This window comes from Octopus bimaculoides, chromosome 9 (genome assembly GCF_046866305.1).
Source record: "Octopus bimaculoides isolate indiv1 chromosome 9, ASM4686630v1, whole genome shotgun sequence".
Lineage (NCBI taxonomy): Eukaryota > Metazoa > Mollusca > Cephalopoda > Octopoda > Octopodidae > Octopus > Octopus bimaculoides.
The window spans coordinates 57903180-57921898 of record NC_142936.1 but is presented as its reverse complement, the minus strand read 5'-3'; the positions used below and the strand labels follow the sequence as shown (position 1 = coordinate 57921898).

Genomic DNA, 18719 nt, shown 5'->3' with positions numbered 1-18719 from the left:
TTCCATGTAATTAATGACAGTATTCATTAAGGAAATGGCAGTTGACAATTCTACAGAGATGCTTTTGCTTACAAAATTTACATTGCTTAAGACCAAACAGTACTCTCATTTGTTTGAAGCATTGCAGTGTGTTATTAATGTAGATATTTTTAAGAAAACACTAAAGCAATGCAGCTAAAAAATTAGGCAAAATATGTAAGTGGACACCAATAAAGAAAAGCAGAGACAAGATATTGTATCACTTATACAGGTTGTTTAATGATTTTGTTATATTTCAGGAAAGCTTCTCTTTATCAAATATAAGGCAGAAAATAATCCAAGAAGTAAGAGTTTTATTTTTAATCATGTACTTGTTAAAGGGAAGCTTTCCTGAAATACAACAGAAGCATTAACCTATAATTGGTGATACAATGTCTTGTCTTGGTCTTTATTTATTGACACCAACTAATATTTTGCCTAACATCTCAACTGCAATGCTCTAAGGCCTTGTTAAAAATATCAACATCATTTACTTAAGACATCATAACTGACTTTCATTACTACTAAAAAACAGTAATCTTGCGTTTGTGATACCAAGAAGGTATGTGATTGAAGAGGTAACTTCATCTGTACTAAATTTGTGCCCTTGAAAATTTAATATTTATCAGTTATCCAACACTATTTTGGAAGGTAAAGCTTGTATATAAGACTTTACCATTTGAGGAACCAATAATTTCAAACATTTTGTTATGATGATTTAATGTAGTTGTGGACTTATGGTATATTCATTTACCAACTGTTCAAATCACCAACATGTAATCTAACAATATCTCTTCTTAATAGCTTCTACAACTCTCTGTATAACATACAGTTGTGCATATGACACTCTTCTACTATCTCCAGCATGCACGCATATTTATACATTTCAGAACCGTCCATTTATCCATTTATTGGGATATTCAGATTCCACCACAACATCTCCCTTTTCTAAGTTTAACTTTCCCTGAGAGTCAATACTTTTATTTATTACTACCTTCCTCCGCCCTTTTTTTTTTTCTTACTTCCTCGGGGAGGAAATGGAATATTTTTTTTCTTTTTGGTTCAATTTTCAACATTTCCATCTGTTTTCTTTTTCTTGTTGATGTACACTCTGGTTCAACTGTTTCTTGTGGTACTGGAACATCAAACATGTCATATAGCATTTCCATTGGCTCTTCCTGCCTTATTTTTTCTTCTGTAAATCTCTTTTGCATTTGGTTCAGATGTCTGTTATGTTCCCATGTATGCCCTTTTACCATATACGTTATTCTTCCTAAACATTTAGTTATTTTTCTTTCTTCGCAACTTTGTTTGCCATTTTTATACTTTTTAAAACACACTTTGTCACCTATATTGAAATATTTCATTTTATTTTCAGTGTTTCTCTGTATTTTTTGTTTTCTTCCTGGCAGTAGTTTATCAAATACTGACTTACAACTTTGGGAATACTCCCATTCTGCTGCCAGTTGGCATAAACTCTAGCCAATAGGTGCCAGAACAAGTTTGGCATATTTTGATAAAACACATAGGGTAAACCATCAAGTCCCGCTGACTTCTTCCCAGGGCACTTGGAAAGTATCTTGATGACCTCTTCGGCTGTGATTGGCCCTTCACAGCACTCAGCCTCTCATGCCAAGAGATGCTGGCCACCATCCAGGAAGTCCCAAAGGGACTCACCATGGTCTAGCATCCCGCTCTTCCCAAACAATTGGGCAAAATGCTCGTAAAATGCCTCACTCATCTTGTCCTGTCCTTCAACCAAACACTCTTGCTCGCTTACCAAAGACCTAATTGCAGCACTCTTGCCATGCTGGGTCTCTACCATACGGGTCCATCTGGCAATGTTAGTTCCCTCATGCTCCAATGCATGTACTTTTGCCCAAAATCTACATTCCTCATGCTTGGCTTTGAGGTGTCGGTCCAAGGCCAATCACACCGCCACAACATGAGGTGCAGAGCTCAACCTCAATGCCTCTTCTAAATCCTTGAGTAAGTCACACTCTATTCTAGCTCTATTATGCTTAGCTAACAACTAAACCTAATTGACAAATGGATGGTTCGTTTGAGGGCCAACCACCACCAGTTATTTAACACAGTGCCAGTTAAAGCTCTCTGAACAAACTCCTTAATCCGGTTATGATATGCCTCACAAGCCAAAATAGTCTTGTTCAGCTTCCAGAAGTACTAGCTGCAAGAATTTGTATCACATTGTAGTTCATAAAGAGCTTTTTGGGTTCTTATAATACTATATTTAATAGCTTTGACACATTTTAATCTTTACTCCCATCAAGTTTCACATAAATACCTTGCAATGAATTTTTTAACTTACTGTTTTCTTTGTTTTCGTTGGGTTTTTTTTCTGACAGTTAAACATAAACACTTTACAGTGCCAAAAAATGAAATAGATCCCAGAAACACTTATTTCATTATCACCACCCATCTGTTAAAGCAATAACATCCATATGGCATAAAATACATTCGTTTTCCTCCTTGAGTCTCTGCCTCCTCTTTCATATTTCAGTCATTAGCCTGACCTTTCAAAACTATTATAGACCTAGTTTGTACTTTTACAGAAAATCTAGAATGCTTTCTTTTATTTATTCCTTTGGCTGTTGTGCCTATAACTGGTTCATGGCAAACAAAATATTTATTAAAATGTACTTTCAACTAATACTTACATTGTAAGTGAAAGCTGCTCCTCGTGGACTATATTTGGCATATACTCTAAGATAAGACTGAAATCATCGTCATCATCATCATCATCATCGTCGTCATCAATGTTTAACATCCATTTTTCCATACTGGCATGAATCAAATGGAAAGTTTTGGTTGGCTTGGGGCTATAATAGAAGACACTTGCCCAAGGTACCAAGCAGTGGAACTAAGCCAAAGACCATATGGTTGCAAAGCAAGCTTTTTACTACACAAGCATGCTAACACCTATAGTCATGTCTGCATGAAAAGATTGATAATTTGGACTTTTTTCTTGGTTGCTGCATCTTATTGAAGTCAGATTTTAATATTTATATGATCGGGTAACATTTTTTGATGACATTTGCAGTAAAAGAAAGAGCTGTATGTAAATATAAACAAAAGAACACACACATGCACACATAGTAATCTAAATGCAGGATGTTTGGGATAAATCTGACAGTTTGCATAAAAGGAAACAATATCCCATCCAAAAATAAAAGTATTTTTAAAAAATCAAAAAACATCAACCAGATTATGGCTAGATGATAACAGTTTACTCAAAGTTCCAACACTCAGCTTGCCCCACAGCCTCAAGACAGCTCTGCTCTAGAACCAAACACACGCATTCCTCACTGTGTCTCTGGAAAGATCATCAAACACTTCCTTGATCTTGGTCACTAGCTGGGCCTTGGTGTTGCATCAGAGCAGTTGTCTTTCCAAACTGTACACTACACATAATAACCCATGGGATTGCAAATGAGGGAATTAAGAGGCCAAAAATTAGGACTGTTGAAGTCATAGACACTCTCCAGCAACCACCACTTCCGATATTTCCTGGAAATATGACAAGGAACCAATTCCTTCAGCCACACATATAGCTTTCCAGCTGTCGCTGAAAAGAGAAGACATAAAAAACATCAAATTTAGCTCAAACCCCTTGTTTGTATGTATGTATGTATTCTGTCTGTCTGTCAGTTAGTCAGTCAGTATTCAGTTTTATTTCAAGTTTCAGATCAGGGCTATATGGATGCCCAGAAGACAACCAGCATTGAAATGAGGGGTCTGGAAGCTTAAGGATCCTGTGAATAGACAGAGATTTAGAGATGCATTACTCAAAGCTTTCAATGAAAAAGGGGAGGATATAGCATCACATAATGTGGAAGACAACTGGAGATTCCTACAGAACAACCTGTTGAGGGCTCCTGACCAGATCTGTGAATGGTGCAAAGTCCCCTCTCAACCTATAGCTTTTGGACGGAGCAACTAAAGTGATTAGACGTATTTTCTTCCTGCTATGATTCCAAGTGATGTAACGGTCAAACGTAACCACCTCTTGTATATGAATACAAACACACAGAAACTGCCTTTATCTCTTTCTATACAAATACTGTAATTTGCATGCAGTATCAAGATTAAAACGACTTATGGCCGTATTTGCAAATTCCTATCATCATTTTATTCTTGTATTTGAAGAATATCTGCCTTCTACATTTCAACTTTCTTTGTTAGGAGTAAAAGTTCCTAAAATATGATTGGGAAGCAAGCATCTACTACACAGCCATGCTTGCACCTCTAGCTATGTCTGTGTGAGACCACAAAAAAACAAAAAAATTATAATTTGGACTTTTTTCTTGGTTACTGCATCTTGTTGATGTTGCATTTTTTACATGTATATGTAAATACACATAAAAGCATGCACAATAATCTAAATATGCATGAATCACAAAAAAGCATGGACTCCTATATTAGTTAATAGATTGGGCATATTATTAATATTAATATAATACAATATTATGAACTCATAATAACCAAATTACCAATTGCTTCATAACAAGAAAGTTAAAAACCAGCTCCAACAAGAAATGGCTGAAAGGAATAGTATGGCATGGGTTCTTTGTTGCTGGAGGCCTCTTCAGTTGGTTCCTAATTTATGGTATGAAATCAAGAGCTAATTTGGCTATTATAGGACTAAGCTACTGAATTTTATAATAATAATAATAATAATAATAATAATAATAATAATAATAATGATAATGTGTGTTGTCTTGATATAAAAGATGGGCTACAGGTGAATGGCAAGTTAGGGTCACTTAGAGCCTGCTTTATTCTGGGGATGAGAACACGTCTGCCAATTAGTGAGCCGCTAATCAAGGAAGCCTTGATTGAATGTTGATGTATGGCCACCACCTCCAGTCTTGTACCATTGCAAAGTCCATTCTGGATAGAAATGTTACAAAGACACATTACTACTGAGCTGGGTTTTAAACTCAATTTATGCGGAGGCATTCCTGATGGTGTCAAAGAGTTTAGAAATTCAAGTGGATGGCACTCAGCCTCAGCAGGGTCATCTTTCAAAATTTAGCTGTACTATAATAGGTGCGGCAGTCACCTGGAAGTTGTCTCAAAACTACTTCATTGATCAGAAGGCAGTCTGAGTTCTTTGGCGAAAGAGTTACTCTGCTTGTTCTCTCTTCCTCAGAAATGTTGTTGAAGATATCATCCACCAGAGAGCTGTCAATGCATGAAATTTGAGGCACGTCTATGTCATCAACAGCAAGATAAGTATCTTGTGAAGATGTATATGTTCCATTGCCAAGATGCAAGAGCCATGCTGCAAATTCCTTTTGATCTGCTGGTGTCCTGATGTTCTGGCTTAATCTGTATTGGATGAAATTCAGTCATAAAGGAGAATTTTTAATATGGATTTCAATAATTGCCTCATGAGGTCCTCTTGGCAATATAGGTAGGTCCTCTTGGCAATATAGCAAGGCTTTATCAATAGCATGAAGTGCAAATGAAGGGATCATAGAAGCCTCATCCAAGATGATCAAATCCAGATTTCATAAATGATTTGCATGGTCTGAAGTGGCTGGTACATTATAAACGCTGGCCTCCGTGAGTGGGGTAAGCATCTTGAACAAACTATGGATAGTCTTTCCACCTGACAGTAGTGTAGAGTCAATGCCTGTCCAAACACCACTGCACATGTTGCAGTTGTTCCTTCACAGATAAGAAATTATGGTATTAAATATATAAGTTTTACCACAACCTCCTTGTGCATCTACATAGAAACAGGAGTGGTTGGGCACCTCACCTCTCCTATTCTTATCTAGAGATTCAAGCATAGCATTAGCAATCAGTCTCTGTTCATCAGTAAGTGCTGCAATGCCCGGGTGATCGAGGTTTTCATGATAGTCAAGCTGTGGTACTCCAATAGGCTCAGACAGCCCAATTGCTAAACAATTAATGCCATTTTCTATCAGAATTGCATCGACTGAGTGCAGTGCCATGTTTTCTATGTGTTCTGCATTAAAACCTTGGTGCAAGAAATCTTTAATCATGGATTCCTTGTCAGTGGTCCACAGGTGAAGAGCATTTGCAGGGTTCATATACGTACACAGGGCAGCAAACATAATAAGCAACTGTAAGGGCATCCGACAGGTAGCAGCTTCTAGCAGTGCATGATCCAGTATGTCATCGTTTGAGAGAAGACGATATCTCAGGCATGCTGCCTTAAATGTTGGTGAGATTTCTCCTTCTATAGTGTGAAAATCCAAGAAACTCACAGCGCCTGAAACATGCAGAAACAGCATTTGCAAGTGAAATTTTTCTGTGACTCTAGGGCTCACTGTATACATTCTACTGGTGATAGCATTCCTTTGCTTTGGTGTCCATGTTCTAGTGTGCTCATTAAACACATAATGCAGGGGAACATCAGGGTACAAGTGGTTCCTTGCATCATCATCATGCTCAGTCAGTTTAAATCATGCAGTAAGAGTAGTGTCATGGTCCCTCTGTACCTGAGCAGCTTGCTGAGCACTGCCTCTGTGAAAGTAAACTCTTTTCTGATCTTCAAAATGTTGTGCAAGTCTGTAAACACCGTGAAATGTATCATGTAGCTTGAACTCTGACAGTCTCCACATAGCTTCTGCAGGAGAAACATATAGGCAAGCAAAATAATCAGTAATTTCATTGTGAGCTTGATTTTGCTCATGATATGCCGCTGGGTTGTCTCTTACTTCAACAGAAGCACAGTCATGTCCCTTGTACATGTACTTGAAGAGATATTTAATGCTTTTCACGGATGAACAAATTTCTACATTAATGTGAGCTCTGTACTTTTTCAGCAGGTAGGCATTGTACGACACAACGTTCCTATTGTCAACTGAGTGATGTCCAACTTGAACTGTGACTCCAGTATTGCATCTTCTGTACTCTGGATAGCCATTCAAATTCAGAAGCATTTCATCTCTGTAGTACTTAGGGAATTTCTTTTGACATGAGCCATTTCCCATGCAAGGGGAAGAAAGACCATGTATCATGCATTTTTTCAGTAAATCATGCAAGACTGGATCATCATTGACATCAGGAATTTCAGCTGTCACAGTCCTATTTATGTCATCGCTGTTTCTGAGTTTGTCCTCATTTCTCAACGCTACCAACATGTGGCAATGGAGAAGACCTCTCTTCTGAAACTCAATTGCATGGACATGGCCCAACCATACAACAGGTTGTACTGAATTCCATGTTACCAGTAGCACCCATGAGAGACTTCACATGTGACCTGACATACATACATACATACATACATACATACATGCATACATACATGCATCCATCCATCCATCCATCCATACATACATACATACATACACGCGCGCACGCTCGCACACGCAAATACTTTGTTTTCTCTTTTGTTCTTATGGAGATTAATTTTCTTTAGAACTAGTGAATTTTCTTCTCACCGCGATTATAATTTCAATTGATTAAAAATTATTTTCGGTTTACCACATTTAATTATAGTACTCTGCTATCAATTATAATGACACGATACATCGAGTGACAGTTTAGTGTGGAGAGACAGGAGGCAGGGAGGGAGAGGGGCGGGAGCTGAAAAGTCGAGTGGGGACAAGGTGGAACAGTGAAAAAGAGTATAAACGAAAAACTAGCTTGGCAAACATGGGGAAAAAGTAGGTTTATTATCGTCAGGCATGTCTCTGTTAAGTGATTCGCTATCTTTTATTTAAGCCCGTCTGTGATCGAGCAGTTTAGTCTTATCTTAATTAGTCAGTGGTGTTGAGTTTTATAGTTAACAACTATGGCAGTACTTTTTCGCTCCCTAACGCTGGACAATGAGACGAAATCACCAGTAGAAACTACAGTAACAGGTGAAAGCATCTTCGTTGTTGTTTCCAGTATTATATTTCTTTGTTCCTCCTCTTTATCTCTCTCTCTCTCACTGTGGTTACCCAATTAGTAGACAAAACATCCCTCCAGAAGTCACATCAGTAGACTCCTAGAAGGAGGTTTTGTTTACTAATTGCATGAATTACGTTAGTCCATCCATGTTTTTCAATTCACTATACTGCATAGTGAATCTCTCAATATTATTCTACTCTTTACATATTTATTTCACACATTGAATTGTTAATAATAATGATTTCTTAAATTAACAGCACACGGCCACAATTTTGTTGGGGGAACAATCGATAATTAGTTAAATCATCGAGATCGATAAAATAGAAATACCAATCACATGCTGAAGTCGATTGACACTTGTTCCTATGTCAGTATGAGTGGTGTCACTTTCTAACAACAATGAAGAAACCCCTTCGCGGTCTCACGACACGCTAGTAATAACAGCGAAACCGATTTAAAAATAAAGAATATATTGTTCAAAGTAGTCCTAAGTATACAAACTGATGTGATAGTCATGACTGGAATGCCTACCTTTGATTGTAAGTCTGTTGTGTCAGTTTTAAACTACGTAAACAACAATAACATTAAGGCAGTATGACTCTCCCCAGACACAACAATATTTTATTGCGCAAAAATACTTTATCGTTTATGAAAAAAATTCTTTGCGATAGAATTAGAAATATTTTTGTAATTAATCAAAACTGATCAATGACAAACACTTGGGTCGTAGTTGTTGTTTATCCCCAAATCAGATCTAATCGACAAGTCCTATGGTCAAAGCTGTCCCAGCAATGACATTCCCATGTTCCCATTGAGGCAGTGTATACAGAGAACCACATTAATTAATGTCCTTCCTTCGAAGACGTATAGGAGTGTGATTTCACGAAAATTTAATTACTATTTCTAGTAAGTTTAACCGCCACGTAGAGGAGATTTTCGTTGTTTCGTTTGATATGAGCATCTGTCTGTTTACGTTAATTAAAATGACTCATAGGCAATGATTGATGTGAACAAGTCATTAATCATCCTATATAGACACGTATTTAATGTGACAACTGTTGGATCTGAATTAGATAAAGCAATGGTTTTCAACCATTTATTATCTATAGAACATTTTGATTACTGTTTCATTCTGGTGGACCGTCATAGCCATTCCATGTTTAAAAACTAAGTTATATTGAAACGTTTTTCAAAACTCCTATTTTATTTTTCACACAATAACTTGTGTAGGTTGAACTATGTAAGAGAAAGAAACCTCGCTGTTTCTTGCAAAACATACCAATACATACATCTAAAGTGAAAAATTTCCAGGAGCCCTTAAAATATTATTGTGGATCCCCAATTTACTATTTTGTTACATGGAACCCCCAAATCTTATATGAACCCCGACTGAGAACCACTGAGACAAAAGATTTGAGCTCGAGGACTTTTTTTTTACCTTCCTACGTTTTCTTTACTCTATCTGAAATTATTTAGCCATAGGCACAGACGTGACTGTATAGTTAAGTTTGCTTCCAAACTATGTTCATAGGTTCAAACCCTCTGTGCGACAGAGACAGGAATCTTCTATTATAGTCCTTGATCAACTAAAATTTTTTGAGTGGATCTGGTAGACGGAAACTGGAAGTAGTCCATCATGTGTGTGTGTGAGCACGCGCGCGTTACACTGGTGTTGGTTTGCTTGCGTTCCCAATAACTTAGCAATTTGGTAAAAGTTATCTATACAATAAGTACCAGGTTTAAAAATTAAATACAGCAGTCATTTTTTCCCCTTTACTATTTAAAATTTGTATAGTCATCTATGTACCACACTTAATGTATGTACATCATTGACAGGCAAGTTACTGCAGGTTTCATCCAGAGATAACCTATTCTGGAGATGTTATAGTGTTTTCAAACACTATAACAGGGAGATGAAAATCATTCCAGCAACAGCTGACGAGACTGCCAGATGCATTTCAGCCCTATTGGCTCTATCAGTGACGTATACTTAAAGCCAGATTTGTCACCTCTGATATAGGAAATAACGATATTGCAAAAGCTGCCCAGCTGAATAAAAATCTGGTTTTTGCCATTGAAATAGTATTGAATTACAATAGCCATCTATGTATCATCTTTAATGTATATGTATTATTGACAGACAAGTTACTGCAGTATTCATCCAGAAATAACATTTCTTATGGATATGTTCTGTTTAAAAACAGTATATTTTGGAAGGAAATAAAAACCATCCTAGCAGCAGGTAAAGTGAATGCCAGATGTATTTTAGCCCAGTTAATGGCATATATTCAAAGCTATACATACACCTAGATGAGATTTCTTGGCTAGAATTAAAATTCCGAAAGACATTTTTTTCCCAAACTTTTTATGTACAGGATGGGTGAAAAATCACAAAGTATGAAAATACACTTGGTGCAATAGCTGAAGCTGCCAGATTGTGCCCAAAGATTGCAATATGCAGTAAAATTTTACTACATTTGCCTACCCTGTATTTTTGTTAATTCAGCCGTTGCCAGTATCACCTGACTGGCCTTCATGCCGGTGACACGTAAAAGCACCTACTACACTCTCGGAGTGGTTGGCGTTAGGAAGGGCATCCAGCTGTAGAAACTCTGCCAAATCAGATTGGAGCCTGGTGTAGCCTTCGGGTTCCACCAGTCTTCAGTCAAATCGTCCAACCCATGCTAGCATGGAAAGTGGACGTTAAACGATGATGATGATGATGATGATATGCTTTTTTCTTACCCTACAAGACAGTGACAGCTATTCCAAAACTTTGTCAACTCTCGTAGAAGATAAGAAATGATGCCAGAATATTGTTCAAAATATTCCTTTATTAAAATTTCCCTTTTAGCTAAAGACAGACAACAAGATCATGAACAGACATTGTTAGTGACTCTCGAAGAAGAGGGCAACAATTTCATGAACTTAATCTCTCAAAGTAAACTTACATGCTTAGGGAAATATCTGATCTTTATTTATAGGCAAGGAGCAACTGTTTCTGGTTAATACACTGGAACGTGTTCATAACAGTCTAATTTCCTTTAACAGTTACTAACAATTGCCACCTAGGTTTTTTTTTAATATTTTTATGAATTTTCTTTCTCCAACTAAGAAAAATGTTTAGATTAATAATTTATGGTGGCATAACTTCTTAAACCTTTCATGATCGTATTCTAAATGAAACTGAGAGCTTATATTTCAGTTAATTTGGAAAACAATCGAGAGTTTGGAGGAATTTAGTAAAAGAACTAAATTTTTCAGCATTAAGATGATGTTTAGAACATATCCTCATCATCACCATCCTCCTTCTCCTCCTCATCATCATCATCCTCATCACCATCATTTTAAGGTCCACTTTTCCATCTTTGAGATTCATTGAGGCAGATTTTCTATGTCACCAACCCTAACTTCTTTCCAAGCCAGATAAACTTTTCCCATATCCAGACACATTTTTCAAGGGAGATTGAAAATGCATGGTACTTGTTTACAAACATCACACAATGTAAAGACAAAGGTGCACACAGATGCACACACACATGCCTACATACACATGCACCTACATACAGACAGGAATCATACATACATATGTGTATATATATATATATATATATATATATATATATATATATATATATATATATATATATATGTGTGTAGAGAGAGAGAGAGCAATGGTAAAGTTGGAAATATATTGGAAATATATTTTATCCATAAAATATATTTCCAATATATTTCCAACTTTACCATTGCTCTCTTTATCCTTTTATATATTTATACACACACACGCTAATACACGACTTATAATCCCCAATCCTGTTCATACAACGACTGGGGCATAACTAGTCGGTATACAGCACTTACTCGGTATTACCTGTATCTTTTGGGTTTGGTTAAATTCAATACCCTCCTCAACCTTGTATATATATATATATATATATATATATATATATATATATATATATATATATATATATATATATATATATATAAAGTAATCCGGTAGTACTCATAAAAAAAGCTCTTTATAATGTGTCATTCGACAAAACATAGAATATATAATACAATACAAAAGAAAATGATAGGGAATGTGTTAAGTCATAAATGACAGAGAAATAGTTTGATAAAAATTTTATTTAACAAGAAAATTCAAATATCACGGCAAATTGTTTTGTAGCTTAAAAACATGTAAATAATTTATATAGGCGCAGGAGTGGCTGTGTGGTAAGTAGCTTGCTTACCAACCACATGGTTCTGGGTTCATTCCCACTGCGTGGCACCTTGGGCAAATGTCTTCTACTATAGCCTCGGGCCAACCAAAGCCTTGTGAGTGAATTTGGTAGACGGAAACTGAAAGAAGCCTGTCGTATATATATATATGTATGGTTGGGTATATGTTTGTGTGTCTGTGTTTATCCCCCCAACATCACTTGACAACCGATGTTGGTGTGTTTACGTCCCCATAACTTAGCGGTTCGGCAAAAGAGATCGATAGAATAAGTACTAGGCTTACAGAGAATAAGTCCTGGGGTCGATTTGCTCGACTAAAGGTGGTGTTCCAGCATGGCCACAGTCAAATGACTGAAACAAGTAAAATAGTAAATAGTATTATATTTAATAATGAATAAATAAATTACTTACATGTCTGCTTTAATATAAAAGATCTTCCAAAATAATGCAAAATTTAAGCTACGCCTTCAGGTGATAGAAAGTTTTTGTTAAATACGAAATTCTCGACATAACATTACAGGAATACAAAGTTAAAATTTGAAAGATTATGGAAGAAAATAATAATAGAATTGGTATAAAATAATAAGACAATAGTCTAATAAATGGAAGGGAATTTTATTAGCATAATTAAAAAGTAATTAGTAAATATTATTACTACAATAAAAGAAAAAAGATATATTTATTACTAACAATCTAAAAACTAAAACATCTTTTTTACTCTTTACTCTTTTACTCTTTTACTTGTTTCAGTCATTTGACTGTGGCCATGCTGAAGCACCACCTTTAGTCGAGCAAATCGACCCCAGGACTTATTCTTATGTAAGCCTAGTACTTATTCTATCGGTCTCTTTTGCCGAACCGCTAAGTTATGGGGACGTAAACACACCAGCATCGGTTGTCAAGCGATGTTTGGGGGCACAAACACAGTCACACAAACACACACACACACATACATACATACATATATATATATACATATATACGATGGGCTTCTTTCAGTTTCCATCTACCAAATCCACTCACAAGTCTTTGGTCGGTTTGAGGCTATATAGTACAAGACACTTGCCCAAGTTGCCACACAGTGGAACTGAACCCAGAACCATGGGGTTCGTAAGCAAGCTACTTATCACACAGCCCCTCCTATGCCTAGAGAAAATAATAATAATAATAATAATAATAATAATAAATAGTTTATGTATGTATATGCAAATATAGTATTGGTATATCCCATTTATGTTCATTAGAAATTAAATAAATAAAGAATTTTGACATGTACGAATATTTATTTCCCTCCACTGTATATACACATACACATACACACAAACACACACACACACACACACACACACACACACACATATACATACACAAAAACACATATAAACATACATATACATACATAGTGTTACATAGATATACATATATATAGACAAAGAGTAGATATAGTTATATACATACCTATAGAATTGTACATATATACATAAAGATATACAATTATAGATTAATATAGATATAGCCATATATACATACATAGTTAAAGACATAAATTTACCGCAGGAGTGGCTGTGTGGTAAGAGGCACAGGACTGGCTGTGTAGTAAGTAGCTAGCTTACCAACCATATGATTCCAGGTTCAGTACTACTGCATGGCACCTTGGGCAAGTGTCTTCTACTATAGCTTTGTGAGTAATTTTGGTAAGGCGAAAACTGAAATAAGCCTGTTGTATGTATGTGTGTGTGTGTGTGTGTGTATGTTTAGGTTTCTGTGTTTGTACCCTTGACAACTGATGTTGGTGTGTTTACGTCGCCATAACTTAGTGGTTCAGCAATAGAGACTGATAAAATAAGTACTAGGCTTACCAAGGATAAGTCCTGGGGTCAGTTTGTTCAACTAAAAGCGATGGTCCAGCATGGCCGCAGTCAAATGACTGAAACAAATAAAAGAATATATTTTATATATATATATATAAATAATATATATATTTGTATATATATATATATATATATATATATATATATACATATGTATATGTACATGCTTACATCTCTCTCTCTCTCTCTCTCTCTATATATATATATATATATATATATATATATATACATATATGCATATGTGGGCACAGGGCATCACAAAACGTGTACAACAAAAAATTGTGAAGTATGAGTACATGGAGCAACTGTTTTATCAAAAGCGTATATTGTTGTTAAGTGCTCGAAATATGAGAGTAGAAAAACAGCCAACAACTGATGAAGGGTCATTCTTTGTGTTGTTTGTCTTATTTTCCATTTGTGCCTTTCGTTGTTCGAAAAAGTAGTTCAGATTCCTTGTACTTGTACTTCGTAATTTTTTGTTGTACATGATGTCCTGTGCCCACGTGTATATATATATATATATATATATATATATATATATATATATATATACGTATAGATGTAAGTATGTACATATACGTATGTATATATGCATATATATATATATATATATATATATATATATATATATATATATATATATATATATATATTATTTATATACACATATACACATATACATGTACACATAAATGCACATAGACATATAAAGTTAAAGCAACATATATACATATATGTGCATGCACATATACAAACATATATCCATATAAATTCTGCTTTATCTGGAAAGATTTTTTGCATTTTGCATTAATGCAGACATTTATTTATAAGTAATTTATTTATTATTAAATATAATAATATGAATTATTTACATGTTTTTAACTTTTGCCAAACAAACTTTTGCCAAACAAACCAACACCAGTTGTCAAGTGGCAGAGGGGGGAGCAAACACAGACACAAAGACATCCAAACATATATTTGGTATTGATGTAGCAACATTTAAGGTTTTATCTAGGTAAATCTAGCTGATGAGAACTAATCAAATTTACGTTAGCAAATGTAATTTGGAAAGTTCCAAACCTAGGTCCTAGATTATCCACATATGGGTTGTACATTTATTTAATGTTCTTCCTACAGGTAAGATGAAATTTTTTATGCTTACCGACAGATAACATTTTGCCAGTATATATATACAGTGAAGCTTTACTATAGCGTCGTATATTATTAACTGCTATTTCTGGTAAATATTGGTGCATTGTTGTACCAATATCTTATATATATATATATATATATATATATATATTAGCAGAGATACCCGGCGTTGCCCGTGTTACATGCAATTGAAGGATGAGACTTTTCTCTTATATTTCCTGTAAGGAACTGGAATACATATGATTCGAATTTCATCAAAATTGCACATGAGGGTTCTTTCCCTCTTTACACACCCTAAAAAATTCTAATCATGAGACATGTATCCCATACTATTAATCTTTATGCACATATTCCAAAATTTCAGTCTTCTGGAACCTGTAAAAAGGATTTTGCTCCTGAAAAATGGAGCTCATGGAGCTCTAAAATGTGGGAATGAAGGCCCCTCTTGGGGGTGGGTGTGTTAATGTCAACCAGAGAAGTTGAATTGTTGGGAATGTTTTTAACTTGGGTCTTACAGTATACCTGTATATATGTAAGAGTATAGTTTCCCTTCAATAGTTTCAGTATGAAATTGAAAGTATTTGAAATTACAGTAGCGACATGTTATTGTTTCACTTTTGAGATGTAATACTGAAATAGTGGAATAGTTTCAGTGTGAAAGTGAAAGTATCTGACATTACAGTAGAGTGATGTTATTGTTTCACTTTTGACATGTAATACTGAAATAGTGGAGGAGATATGATATTGGTGTGGGCTCGAACTATGCAAGAAGTTAAAGATTGTTTTGGCCTAAGACACTACATGGACCCTAAGTAAGGCATCTGTTAATTTCAAATGAAATTGGTTGTGTAGTTCTCGAGTTTTATGGATTCACACAGACACATATTCTCATCTTTATATATCTGATATTTATGAGCATATTCGAAAATTCTAGTGTTATGGACCCTGTAAAAAGGATTTTGCTCATGAAGAATGAGCTGAAAAATGTAGGAGTTAAGGCCCCTAGGTGTGTTAATGTCAACCAGAGAAGTTGAATTGTTGGGAATGTTTTTAACTTGGGTGTAATATGTATTGTTTGAATTTCTTTGAAATGGGAAATATATGTATGTTCACTGGGTTTGTAAAAGAGTAAAGCTACAGGAAACCAAAAGATGAATGATCACGATAATCAGTCGGCTACCCGAGCATAGTCGTTATTACTCCCCAATGTAGGATTCCTCACGATACAGGTGACAAGCACAGCTGTAAGATGCATTACAGATCTATAGCAGCTGGAAGGGCATGACCCAATTGAAATAAGAATGTGTGACGTTTGGAGTAAAGGGAAATGAAAGTGTCGCCTCTGGAGTTTGCAAATGACCACTATACCGATAGGTAACTGGGCAGAAAATATTTACAATCAATAAATGTCTTAGAACAACCAGTCACTCATCTGGGAAGGCCTTGAAATCAATGTTACCAACTGGAGACTATGTGTGACTCAGTGATAATAAAAAAACTCAAAGGAGGTCTGCAACAAAATAATTTTACTCAACACTTTGCAAGTGAATCAGTGGAGGCAAAAATGCATCTCATTTACTTGACAATTTATGCACCACATTGCAGAAATCACAATGTAAGTATATCTGAAAGGATAGTCTTACACTGTTGTACCGTTGAATTACAAATAATGCTCATCTGTTATGTTTGGGTGGCCCTATAGGTTCCAATAGTACAACTGTATTCGTCTTTGCTTAGGAAAAATGACTAAATTGTGGGTGTGAAGTCCCCATGAAGGGGTCTTTGTAACTTCTAAGAAGAAGAAATTTTAGAAATATTACTTTATTTGTGTGTAATATGTATGGTTAAAATTTCATCAACATCAAAAATATATGAATTTTCATGGGAGTTATGGCCGTTATGCATAGAATATAATTTCCAAATTTCATAAAGATCCATTCAGTACTTTTGACGTAGTTTTGGATAAAAAAAAAAAAAACGACTAATGTGTGTGTTTGTGTGCATGCGTATGTGTGTGTGTGTGAGTGTATATATGTGGATATATGTGTACATATTACATGTATATCTATATATATACATCTACACATATGTATACATATACATGTATGCATATAGATCTATATCTCTATATATATCTATACATATACATGTACATATACATATACATCTCTCTCTCTGAAACCATTAAAGTGAAAGTATCTGTCATTACAGTATCGAAATGTGATTGTTTCAGTTAGTGGAATAGTTTCATTTTTAAAGTGAAAGTATTTGACATGAGTGTTTTTGTTTCACTTTTGACACGTAATACTTAAATAGTAGAGGAGATGTTATGTTTCTGTGGGCTCGAACTATGCAAGAAGTTAAACATTTTTTTTTACTAAAACACAACCGGTACCCTAAGTAATGCATGTGTAAAATTTGAATGAAATTGGTTGTGTAGTTCTCGAGTTTTAGGGAAACACACACACATACACACACACACACACAGACACACATTCTCATTTTTATATATATAGATATATACATACATACATGATGGGTTTCTTTCCATTTCTGTCAACCAAATCCACTCAGAAGGCTTTGGTTGGCCTGAAGCTACACTAGAAGTGGGTTGCCCAAGGTGCCACACAGTGGGACTGAACCCAGAACCATATGGTTGGAAAGCAAGCTTCTTACTACACAGTCATACTTGCATCTATATATGATGTATATATTCAAGGTGGTGCCCTAGTGTGATCACAGGTCAATGACTGAAACAAGTAATATGATAAGAGGATATATTACATTAGATTCATTCTCAATATACATTACATTTGTATACATTACAAGTCCATACAAACAGCCATTAAGTTCATTTGATCTATTTACTCTAGATCGTTTTATTTTTCTAATTATGCTGTCTATTGTTAATGTGTATTTCTCCATTGAAATTTAAACAGTGACACGCATGGAGACATATTATGAGTTTTAGCTAACACGCAATGGACTTTGCAAATCAATTTTCTGCTATATGTTTGTTTTAAAAGCCTCACTAAATCAGACCACTATATTTGTATTAAATTAAGGCTCTGACAATTTCAGGGGAGGAGGAAAGTCAATTATATTGACTTCGGTGCTCAACTGGTACTTATTTTATCGACCCTGAAAGGATCAAAGGCACAGATAACCTCAGCCAAATTTGAACTCAGAACATAAAGACAGACAAAATTCCACTAAGCATTTTACCCGGCATGCTAACAATTCTGCCAGCTCACCACCTTAACAACAACAATCATAAGAATAATCATAATTATCATCATCGTTTAACATCTACTTTCCATGCTGGCATGGGTTGGGCGGTTTGACTAAGGACTGGCAAGCCAGAAGGCTGTATCAGGCTCCAATCTGATCTGGCAAGGTTTCTACAGCTGGATGCCCTTCCTAATACCAACCACTCCGAGAGTGTAGTGGGTGCTTTTTACATGCCACCGGCACGCGGGTCAGTCAGGCAGTACTGACATCGACCATGCTTGAATGGTGCTTTTTATGTGCCACTGGCACAGGATCCAGTCAGGC

General features: G+C 35.5%; 1 protein-coding gene and 1 long non-coding RNA gene across 2 annotated transcripts in view; one reads left to right on the top strand and one right to left on the bottom strand.

Moving 5' to 3' along the window:
- Positions 1 to 1103: 1103 nt before the first annotated feature.
- The window catches only part of LOC149134166 (uncharacterized), a 52168-nt gene continuing 34552 nt past the window's right edge, over positions 1104 to 18719 (bottom strand). The window contains exons 2-3 of the long non-coding RNA XR_016243140.1: positions 14001 to 14068; positions 1104 to 3604 (exon numbers count right to left, since the gene is read on the bottom strand). This is a non-coding gene — a long non-coding RNA (uncharacterized LOC149134166). The remainder of the gene's footprint in view (positions 3605 to 14000; positions 14069 to 18719) is intronic.
- LOC106882614 (retinal Mueller cells isomerohydrolase) overlaps positions 7562 to 18719 on the top strand; it is a 34073-nt gene continuing 22915 nt past the window's right edge. Inside the window, exon 1 of the mRNA XM_089357563.1 lies at positions 7562 to 7880. Within this exon, the coding sequence (XP_089213689.1) occupies positions 7811 to 7880 (70 nt within the window). The 5' untranslated portion in view covers positions 7562 to 7810. The remainder of the gene's footprint in view (positions 7881 to 18719) is intronic.